The sequence below is a fragment of the Phyllobates terribilis genome, unplaced genomic scaffold (assembly GCF_046119375.1).
Source record: "Phyllobates terribilis strain yellow unplaced genomic scaffold, ASM4611937v1 Scaffold_3__8_contigs__length_932513732, whole genome shotgun sequence".
In the NCBI taxonomy this organism is placed as follows: Eukaryota; Metazoa; Chordata; class Amphibia; order Anura; family Dendrobatidae; genus Phyllobates; species Phyllobates terribilis.
In genome coordinates this window covers 189,096,359-189,108,244 of record NW_027362763.1, presented here as the reverse complement: position 1 = coordinate 189,108,244, position 11,886 = coordinate 189,096,359, and the positions used below count along the sequence as shown (strand labels likewise).

General features: G+C 44.4%; 1 protein-coding gene across 3 annotated transcripts in view; it reads left to right on the top strand.

Annotated features, from left to right (window-relative positions):
* The first annotated feature begins 1,596 nt into the window (after positions 1-1,596).
* The window catches only part of UBXN7 (UBX domain protein 7), a 40,041-nt gene continuing 29,751 nt past the window's right edge, over positions 1,597-11,886 (top strand). The window contains exons 1-4 of one of the 3 annotated variants that reach the window (XM_073674379.1): positions 1,597-1,867; positions 7,172-7,319; positions 8,122-8,186; positions 10,424-10,489. In XM_073674379.1, the coding sequence (XP_073530480.1) occupies positions 1,810-1,867; positions 7,172-7,319; positions 8,122-8,186; positions 10,424-10,489 (337 nt within the window). In that variant the 5' untranslated portion in view covers positions 1,597-1,809. The remainder of the gene's footprint in view (positions 1,868-7,171; positions 7,320-8,121; positions 8,187-10,423; positions 10,490-11,886) is intronic. The other 2 variants (XM_073674377.1, XM_073674378.1) reach the window with 2 other exon arrangements.

Sequence of the window (11,886 nt, the reverse complement as noted above, 5' to 3'; positions counted from 1 at the left end):
CGCTGAGCGCTTACATCGGGGTTTCCATGTAAATCTCTGAAATCCTTGATTCAGACGTCCGTGTTATTTGCTGATTTGTGATGTTTATTGTTTAAAAAAACACGCATTAAACATGACATTATTTTTTCCATTCTCAAGTGTTTTTCATTATTTTTTAGTAATTTTATAGGATGAAGAAATCTTATTTATTCTCCCTCTGGAATTCAGAGACATAAAAATACCCTGCTGTATACAATAGCTATAGCTCCAATCTGTAATGTTGAAGGCTGTGGGTTCAATTACCGGGTAGACTTACAAAAAAGAAAAAAAAAACATTTTTGTAATTCGCTTTTATTATTTTTAGTAGTTTTATAGGAACAAAAAATCTGACTTTTTCTTCACCTCATTATATAGAGACCGTAGAAATACATTGTCAGCCTAGAGTGAACAGATTTGGGGCATCGTCTGCTGTGTAAAAGTCATTTAACCCTTTAAAAATGTATTTGAATGAGAAAATTGTTTGTCTGCCCACTTTGATGCCAGCTGTTATGCCCAGAACTGTTTGGGCCAGGCTGAAATTACCAGAATTTGATGTGAGCCATCTCTTTCTGTGTCTGGAGTGTGAGCTCAGTGACCTACAAAGCCATTTAAAGGGAACTTGTCACCAGAAAAATGCTAGTAACCTGCAGGTTAACAGCGTTATTATGCTGCCCGGCGCCTGCTCGTAGCCAAACACTGCGGGGAGTAAATTAACTTTATTCCTCCCCGACAGCGTTCCGGTTTCAGTCACGGGGTGGCGCTGGTTCATTCACCACTCTAATTATACAGAGCACGGCTGTAACTGTGCCCCCGACTGACAGCCAGCCCCAATGCTGAGCCTGTGTCAGTCAGGGCCAGGGGCGCGATTAGAGCTGCCGCTCTGTACTGAAGGTGAATGATCCGGTGCCACCCCCGTGACTGAAACCAGAACGCTGCCAGGGAGGAATAAAGTTCATTTTCTCCCCAGCCTTTGGCAAAGTGCAGGCGCCGGGCAGGTTAGTAACACTATTAGCCTGCAGATTAACCCCGTATCTGCAGATTAACAGCATTTTTTGTGGTGACAGGTTCCCTTTTCTTGACTGTTTGGTGCCAATTTTTGTGCCACTTGTAACTGTTCTGTAGGTGCCGTCCAGTGTCTTCCCCTCTGGGCCCTCACAGCATTGTACTTTACTATTGGGATCATTGTTTGCTTATTATTAAACTTGTAAAAAAATAATGATTTTTTTTAATAAAAAAGAAACCAGCTTCAGCATGGTCAATTTTTCCTTTTTTACTGATAAACAGCTGATAATATTCACACCGACATGGACCGAGGCGTAATTCCTGCTTAGTTATCACTGCAGTACATATAAGACGTGGTCATGGTCCCAGGCATGGCGTGTACCAAACCCCTCCACCCTACCCACAGATGGTTGTTAACAACAGACGTATAAATAAAGATTGTTTGAAAGAGCGACGCATGCGCATTTCTACAGGATCCGTGCATAAGATACTAGGGGGAGCCATGTTGCATACAGTCTGGTATCATGGTCTCCAGAAACATGGCCGCCGGCTAAACCTGCTACCACTACTCACTATCCCACTTACTTTCTCCAGGACTCCGGGGACTATGTGCGCACTCCACTACAACTGCTGTGTCCTCCGCTGCACAGAGAGTATTGGGGCAGGATACGGCACGAATATACATCAATGGGCTATATGTACCTCTAGTGTTCACAGCTGCGCGGGCACGAGCGGACTGGGCGGGGACGGTGGTGACGTCAGCGGTTGTTGTTGTGTGGCGCGGAGAAGATGGAGGCGGATGGCGGGGTCGCAGCCCAGTTGTTGAGGGAGTTCATATCTATCACGGGTGAGCAGCAGGGCAGCGGCGGGGACCAGAGTGGCACTGCGGTAATGGCTGACGGAGAGGAGCAGTGCTGCCCGGGACACGGGGGCCTCCCCAGTGACTGGCAGCGGGTGTGTGCTGTTATCAGTGTGTGGTACCGCACCATTACCTGTGTGTACGAGCACAGCCTGAGACTGTGACAACTCTTCCCATCATAGCCTCCTACTTATCTGTACATCTCATAGAGGGCACAGACCCTCCCTGCCTATCCATGGTGGCCAAGCGGCTCATGTCCTCACATGGAAGAGGGGGAGAAGCCGCTGCGAGATGCCTCTGTGGCCCCTTAACTTCCTGAAGACACGAGGATCTCATCTCCCCCCATGTTTGGCATGATATGTCCATCACACACATTATGGTCGCCGGGTTAGGCCCATGGATGCCCCTGGTCGCCGGGTTAGGCCCATGGATGCCCCTGGTCGCCGGGTTAGGCCCATGGCCGCCCCTGGTCGCCGGGTTAGGTCCATGCCTCTGTATGTGTCTGGCCGGTGTATCGCTAACATCTGCTGCTGTATCCCCAGTGACTATAAATACCTATTTAAAGACGTGTTCTCAGGTTGATAAAGTTGTCCCCTATCCATGTGAAAGACAATAACTTACCGATTGGTGGGGAACGACCACTTGGCCCCCCACAGATCCTAACAACCCCTCTGTGACTGGATCTGAGGTTGATCATGCACACTGTTGCTTCATTCATCCTTATGAGGGTGCACAGCTCCCCAATCTCCAGCAGTCCTATTAACAATAAATGAGGCAGTGGTGCACATGACCAACCTCTGCACCATTCACACACATCTCTTTAGAGCTCTGGTTGTTAGGATCTGTTGGGGTCAGACCCCCAGTGACTGGGAAGTTATCCACTATCTGTAGGATAGAAGATAACTTGATACATTAAAACCTAAAGGCTATGTGCCCACGATGCAGAAATGCTGCAGATTTTTTTCCACATCTCCCTGGCAGGAAAAACGCATGCGGATTTTACAGAAGAAGAAGCATAGTTTGTCAAGTTTTTTTGCATGCATTTCTGCATGCGGGTTACCAAGAGCTTTTCCAAACGATTTTAGCATCACTTGGAAAAGTTCTTGACAACGTGGTCACATTATATAAATCAATGCAATCGGCATGGATTTATATAGTGTGATCAAGTAATAGTTTAAAAAAAAGAATAAAAATGGTAAAAAATAAAGATTATACTTACCTTCCGATGGCCCCCGGTAGTGTGAAAGGACCTGCGATGACGTTGAGTCAAGTGACAGGTCACGCGACCACCGACATGACTAAATGACGTCATGACAGGTCCTCACACCACCGCGACCCATACAGCAGACCAGACGCATCGCAGAGGAGACCGGGGGCCATCGGAAGGTGAGTATAATTTTTATTTTTTATTTTAAATTCTTTTTTCAACAGGTTCTATGGTACCCAGGTCAGGATGAGAGTCTCCTCTTCTCCAATCCCGGGTACCATCCGCAAATAGAATCGCTTAATATCCGTGTGTGCAAATGTGCTGGCACGGATATTAAGCGTTTCAATGCAAGTCAATGGCGGCAATTACTCTGCGTGTCCGCAAAATTAATGGACATGCTGCGTATTTTTCCGCAATGATAATCCGCAGCGGAAATTTTCGCAGCATGTGCACAGCACATGCGGATTATTATTGGGGACCATAGAGCACTTATTACCAAGCGTTTTTGCTGTGGAAATTCCGCAGCAAAAACGCATAGTGGGCACGCAGCCAAAATATCCCTGTTATTTACATGGTCAAAAAATACCCATATAGTATCATAGCAATCTATAGGGTCACCAAAACATTGCAATAATAATCTTAAAACACAATAATATTGTAGAAAACAGTCTAGAAGGGGAGGGGGAATGTCTTCTCACCCTACGTTGCCACAGAGGTTAGCACCCTAAGCTCCACACGGCTCCCCCGCTCAACGTGGCTTTCCCTTCTGACCCTAAAGGGACTGACTATCCAAAAAAGCACTGCCATCACCAAGTAAAGTGCTACAGTGCAAAATAGTAGCTTATATCTATTAAATGACCATGGTTACATGTGGTCGTACATTTAAGGAGCAGAAAATAAATATATTTATGTAGACTTAAGAAATACAGCAGAATGTTTTTTTGTAGTGTTTCAGTAGGTAACGCCAGTCATGAACACACATAAAGTAATAATGGGATCTGCAATAGCAGACTGTTCACATAACAGAATATCCCTCTTACACAATATAGATATAAGCAGAGAAAAAAACGATCATCAGGATCGATGGCATGTTCAAAATGAAGCAGAGCAGAGAATAAATAATTGTACTTATTTTATGATATTAAACAAGCCCATTCAGCCGCTTTTCCCCCAGGAAAATAGACCAGGGTTTATCAGGGGACCTAATGTGCATTTTATCATACATGCGGCTACTGAGACATGTTGCTCACTGTAGTGACCTCTCCTCTACTAGGTCCCCTGATGAACCCTGGTCAGCGCTGGCGTCACTGTGTCCGCCATTGTACGAATTGAACATGAAGAGGAAGTCTGGGCTGACTTCCTTTTCATGTTCTGTCTGCCTTTATTCTACAGTGGGGAAAATAAGTATCAGGTGCACTGCTGATTTTGCAAGTTTTCCCACCTACAAAGAATGGAGAGGTCTGTAATTTTTATCGTAGGTACACTTCACCTGTGAGAGACCCGAATCTAAAAATAAAAAAAACAGAAAATGACATTGTATGACTTTTAAATAATTAAATTGCATTTTATTGCATGAAATAAGTATTTGATCACCTACCAACCAGCAAAAATTCTCTATCTCACAGACCTGTTAGTTTTTCTTTCTGAAGCCCTCCTAATCTGCACTCATTACCTTTATTGATTGCACCTGTTTGAACTCGTTACCTGCATAAGACCTCTCCACTATGACCAAGACCAAAGAGCTGTCTAAGGACACCAGGGACAAAATTGTAGACCTGCACAAAGCTGGGATGGGCTATAGGACAATAGGCAAGCAGCTTGGTGAGAATGCAACTATTGGCACAATTATTAGAAAATGGAAGAAAGACAAGATGACTGTCAAATTTCCCAGTCTGGGGCTCCATGCCGAAACTCACCTCGTGAGGTAAGGATGACTCTGAGAATGGTCAGGAATTAGCCCAGAACTACAACGGAGGACCTAGTCAATGACCTGAAGACAGCTGGGACCACAGTCTCAAACATTACTGTTAGTAACACACTATGCCGTCATGGATTAAAATCCTGCAGGGCACGCAAGGTCCCCCTGCTCACGCCAGCACATGTCCAGGCTTGTTTGAAGTTCACCAATGACCATCTGGATGATCCAGAGGAGGGATGGTAGAAAGTCATGAGGTTAGATGAGACCAAAATAGAACTTTTTGGTATCAACTTTCTCCAAACACGCTCTGTGTTTGGAGAAAGAAGGAGGAGGAGTACAACCCCAAGAAAACCATCCCAACTGTGGAGCATGGTGGGGGAAACATCATCCTTTGGGTGTGCTTTTCTGTAAAGGGGACAGGACGACTGCACCATATTGAAGGGAGGATGGATGGGGTCATGTTTCATGAGATTTTGGCCAACAACCTCCTTCCCTCAGTAAGCATTGAAGATTGGACCATGGCTGGTTCTTCCAGCATTACAATGACCCGAAACACACAGCCAGGGCAACTAAGGAGTGGCTCCATAAGAAGCATTTCAAGGTCCTGGAGTGGCCTAGGCGATATCCAGTCCTGAACCCTATAGAAAATTTTTGGGGGGAGCTGAAACTCAATGTTGCCCAGCGACAGCCCCGAAACCTGAAAGATCTGGAGATCTGTATGGAGGAGTGGAACAAAATCCCTGCTGCAGTGTGTGCAAACTTGGTCAAGAACTACAGGAAACGTCATGACATCTGTAATTGCGAGCAAAGGTTTCTGTACCAAATATTAAGTTCTGTTTTTCTATTGTATCAAATACTTATTTCATGCAATAAAATGTAAATTAATTATGTTAAAATCATACAATGTGATTTTCTGTTTTATATTTTTAGATTCTGTCTCTCACAGGTGAAGTGTACCTACGATAAAAATTACAGACCTCTCCATTCTTTGAAGGTGGGAAAGCTTGGAAAATCAGCAGTGTATCAAATACTTATTTTCCCCACTGTATATATCATTCATCTTCATCCAAGTGCTACTAAAATAATGCTGAGTGCTACATGAAGTGCACAAATAAGGTCTCTGACTAGGCCCATGAATTACTGAAGCTTAGCGAGAGCCTCCGCTGCTCCTAACTTCTACCTTTTCTGCCACCGCAGTATTTACCAGGGGCCAATAGTCAAGGTTTGGCGCCCTCACAGGGGGAGGTGGAGATGCATGTAGGTGAGAAAACTGATGGCACACACTTCTCCAAGAGGGATATTTTACAAGCGACCGCTCCCTGAAAAAGTCCCTGTGATAAATGGGCATAGTGAATCACAGAAGCAAAAAATGATGGCCCAGACGTCCGACCAGAATGAAAACAGTTCCTCTATGTTGTCCTGGCTCCTTGGTCTGATGTCTCGCCCAAATGATTCAGGTGACAATTTTCTGTGACTTGGGCCTTATTCAGACGTCAGTGGTTCATATATTCTATCTGTATCTTTCACGGGTAGAACACGTACCCATTACAGTCTGTGGAGCTGTTCGCATGTTCGTGGACATGGGAATATGTCAGATTTTGATTTGAATCACGGATCAAACTCACCAATGTAAGTCTGTGAAAATATCTGCCGGTACTCGCATCCAGAGGAAAGAAAAACCCTGTGGAGCAGACACTAATAGCTCCATATTAGGAGAAAAATTCCTTCCCGACTCCACGTACGGCAATCAGGCTAGCTCCCTGGGTCAACGTCCCATAACATGTAATATTATATTTTCCAAGAAAGGTATCCATGGCCTCCTTGAACAGACTTTCAGTAGATCAGGCTCCCTTAACCTAGTGGCAACTTTAAAAAAAAAAAAAAAAAAAAATTAACTGTTCTTGTATCCGCTCTATGGTCTTCATTCAGTTCAGGTTATACGGACATATGATCATTGGCCACAGTGTTGGCCCACTGTTCACTGCTGCGGCCGCTGACTGACTGCAGCAGTTGCATGAAGTCCCCACTGGACAGCTCCTTTAAAACAACAACTGAAAGTTGTTTTTTTCTTTTTACATCCTCACTATAGCTGCAGAATAATGACACTGATGAGTACAACACATCGCTGAATGAAATCTATATTTCTGTTTTTGTTTTTTTTATATAGGTGCCAGTGAAAGCGTTGGCAAACACATGTTAGAAGCATGCAGTCAGAATCTAGAAATGGCAGTCACTATGTTCCTGGACGGAGGTGGTATAGCAGAGGAGCCCAGCACCAGTTCTGCAGGAGCGTCCACAGCTCATCCTGCTGTAGAGTAAGTGCCCAATATTCTTTTGGATGGGGGGAGAGGCTTTGATCCTAGAAATATGCAGGGTTACTAAGGATATGTGCACAACCATGTGTTCTAGAGAAAAGACGCCCCATGCCTGGGTCTTAAATGCCCCAAATACACTGCCTGACTGGTATCTCTGCTGCTGTAATGGAAAAGGATTTGCTGGTGACTGCACGACCTTTCTAGCGGAGCTGTAACCCAAATTCTAAAGCTGTAAACTACACATTGTATATACAAATAATAAACCTGGGAATCTTGAGAATTTAACTGTAATCCTCATAAACTAAAATCCTCCTCTCCCAGAGTAGGAGAAGCAATGCTCCACGGCAGCACTCTGAAGAGAATATTATCATTAGGTGCCAACAATGAACTGTGTAGATTCCTTCCAGATTTGTTTGATGGAGAGGATGGCAGAAAACTGCCCTGGTTGATTTGGATGATGCCCCCTCCACCGTCTGTCTATCCTGAAGTGGTATCTAAGGGTGTTAAATAGGCTGGATGCGAGATCCAGCTTATACTGGCTGCTAATGACACGGGCACAGCTTCTCGTCCTATGCCACCCCCATAAGGTTTTATTTACAGCCCTGAGATGGCAGAGGTTTCCGACTTGCCTTCCTTACAGCTGCTAGGTGATTCTCTCTGATGGGGAACCATCATTGGAAGATGTTTTTTCCTCTTCTGTTACTGTTGTGTTTTTGTGGTGCTCACTCCATAGGAATACAGTTCTCTGTACTGTGTACTTATTTTACTGTACTGATATGTGATGTACTCTCTTTTGTTTCAGAGATGATGTTCGAGCCCCTATACCACAGAAGCAAGAAATCCTTGTAGAGCCAGAAATGTTTGGCGGTAAGAGGTTTGGGTGTTTCTTGTTGCCTGGGAAGTGTCACAGATGTGTTTACTCAGCTCATACAATGTGTACTAATGAGAGCAGCTTAGAGTAGACGCTGTTCACATCATGTTTGACACAAGGCTCCATCCTCTGCCACTGTGTGATCATACGAGAGGGATATGTCACTCTTAGTATTCCATCGTAGAAAGAAAAAAAATTATAAAGGTATTTTGTTAATTCTCATGCTTGTCTCAGTTGTTTTGTTACTTGTCATAATCAATGAAATTGATTTCAGCAGGAGGGAGTGCAAACATTTCCCTTGGGGGATAATTTCTTCCCAATCTTGCCATCTGTTCCTTTTAGGGAGGGCCTTGGGTAAAGTCTTATGAATGAAGTAGTCCTGTATATACACTGCTCAAAAAAATAAAGGGAACACTTAAACAACAGAATATAACTCCCAAGTAAATCAAACTTCTGTGAAATCAAACTGTCCACTTAGGAAGCAACACTGATTGACAATCAATTTCACATGCTGTTGTGCAAATGGAATAGACAATAGATGGAAATTATTGGCAATTATCAAGACACCCTCAATAAAAGAGTGGTTCTGCAGGTGGGGACCACAGACCACATCTCAGTACCAATGCTTTCTGGCTGATGTTTTTGTCACTTTTGAATGTTGGTTGTGCTTTCACACTCATGGTGGCATGAGACGGACTCTACAACCCACAGAAGTTTCTCAGGTAGTGCAGCTCATCCAGGATGGCACATCAATGCGAGCTGTGGCAAGAAGGTTTGCTGTGTCTGTCAGCTTGGTGTCCAGAGGCTGGAGACGCTACCAGGAGACAGGCCAGTACACCAGGAGACGTGGAGAGGGCCGTAGGTGGGCAACAACCCAGCAGCAGGACCTCTACCTCCGCCTTTGTGCAAGGAGGAGCACTGCCAGAGCCCTGCAAAATGACCTCCAGCAGGCCACAAATGTGCATGTGTCTGCACAAACGGTTAGAAACCGACTCCATGAGGGTGGTATGAGGGCCCGACGTCCACAGATGGGGGTTGTGCTCACAGCCCAACACCGTGCAGGACGCTTGGCATTTGCCACAGAACACCAGGATTGGCAAAGTCGCCACTGGCGCCCTGTGCTCTTCACAGATGAAAGCAGGTTCACACTGAGCACATGTGACAGATGCGACAGAGTCTGGAGATGATGTTTAGAGCGATCTGCCTGCAACATCCTTCAGCATGACCGTTTTGGCAGTGGGTCAGTAATGGTGTGGGTTGGCATTTCTTTGGAGGGCCGCACAGCCCTCCATGTGCTCGCCAGAGGTAGCCTGACTGCCATTAGGTACCGAGATGAGATCCTCAGACCCCTTGTGAGACCATATGCTTGTGCGGTTGGCCCTGGGTTCCTCCTAATACAGGACAATGCCAGACCTCATGTGGCTGGAGTGTGTCAGCAGTTCCTGCAAGATGAAGGCAATTAAGGCATTGAAGCTATGGACTGGCCCTCCCGTTCCCCAGACCTGAATCCGATTGAGCACATCTGGGACATCATGTCTCTCTCCATCCACCAACGTCACGTTGCACCACAGACTGTCCAGGAGTTGGCGGGTGGTTTAGTCCAGGTCTGGGAGGAGATCCCACAGGAGACCATCCGCAACCTCATCAGGAGCATGCCCAGGCATTGTAGGGAGGTCATACAGGCACGTGGAGGCCACACACAATACTGAACCTCATTTTGACTTGTTTTAAGGACATTACATCAAAGTTGGATCAGCCTGTAGTGTGTTTTTCCACTTTAATTTTGGGAGTGACTCCAAATCCAGGCCTCCATTGGTTAATAAATTTGATTTCCATTGATGATTTTTGTTTTTGTTGTCAGCACATTCAACTTTGTACAGAACAAAGTATTCAATGAGAATATTTCATTCATTCAGATCTTGGATGTGTTATTTGTAAATACAAACCCCAAAAGAGAATTGCCTTTTTTTATTTTGTAATTTCAACGCACTTGGAATTTTTTTCCAATTTTCCAGTGCATTGAATGGTCTGATTAAAAACTACAACTCGTCCCGCAACAAACAAGCTTCATACGGTTATATGAACAGACAAAAAAGGTTATGGCTTTTGGAAGAAGGGGAGGATTAAACAAAGGCAGCAAAACGCAAAATTGCCTGGCCGGGAAGAGGGTTAATACTTTTCTTTTCCTATTGAACTGTTCAATACAATTAATACAATTGTTTATCTATTATAGCTCCCAAAAGACGAAGACCAGCCCGGTCAATATTTGATGGATTCCGAGATTTCCAGACGGAAACCAGTAAGTGTCCGTATAATAGTCCGATAAATGTTTGATTGTATTTGATCACGGCATAAGCATCAAATCCAGAGTGTGCACCCGTTATCTAAATGACTCCAAGTGGAGAAAGATCTGATAATGGGATTAGAAAGCTGATTACATGCTGGCTCTCTGTGTGCTGACAGATCTGCTCAGTAAAGCTTCTATACTATGACTGCTGAACGGCACAAGTCCATTTTATATGGTAGTGTGGGGACTGTCGCACCTACAGAAATATTTGCTATTGTCGCCCCTGAAGATCTTGGCATTTTTATGTTGTAGTGTATGGTGGCCATGTAGCGTGTCACACTACATATGCTTACTGATTTTTATCAGAAGAGAACTCATAAGCTGAATTTTCTGAGAGGGAATCCGAAGTACATCAGGGGTGCCATGACAAACATGTCTGTAATGTCTGGACACACAAGCATTTTATTATGTGAAATCTACAGGGGTTTTACAATAAACAAGGTAGATTTTAATCAATAGATCTTGGAATAAAAATAAGTTCCACATTTGGATGTGTTTAAAAAAGATTATTTTAGCACAAGAATATTTTTTTTAATCTTATAAATGTGCCCCTGCTGTGTACTGTGTAATGGCTGTGTCTGACCGTACAGGAACATGGTCTGATCATACCACAGCTCCTGGGCAGGGGAGGAGAAAAAGAGTATACAGACAGGACAGCAGGGGATCACAGCTGATTCTTTGAGGTAAAGCATTTTCCTGACTGTTTTTAACCCCTTCACAACATATATTTACATGATATGTCATGTCCCCAGGCTCCAGCGATGAGCCTGCATGTCTCCCCTTACTTAACAGCTCAACCCGCGGCTTTTAACCAGTTAAATTCCACTGTCAATCTCTGACAGCGAGATTTAACCCAGCCGGAAAGCTCATTACAAATCCTGCCCATCGGCGCCCCTGTTGTGTGATCAGGAGGCGCCGATGGGTTATCATGACAGCCGGGGATCTGCAGAGGAACCCCCCCCCCCCGTGCCCGTCACTGTCACTGTGAATCTCCTGTGAACGCCGACTCGTGGCCGGCATTCACAGGAGATCGTGATTTTTGCAATACATAGCAGTGCTCCAGTGTAACTCAAGCGATTAGACAATCGTAGCTCCAAGTCTCCTAAGGAGACTATTTAAAGTAAAAAGTGAAAAAAATAAAATAAAAAACGCAAGTTCAAATCAGCCCCCTTTTGGCCCATTGAAAAAAATACACATGTTTATTATCTTTGCAATGCCCTGTCTATCAAAATATAAAGTAAATTAATCTGTAAATGGTGTAACAACAAGAAAAAAGAATCGAAACACAAGAATTACGTTTTGTCCATCTCAACATTGCAGTAAAAAGCGATCAAAACATCATATCTAAC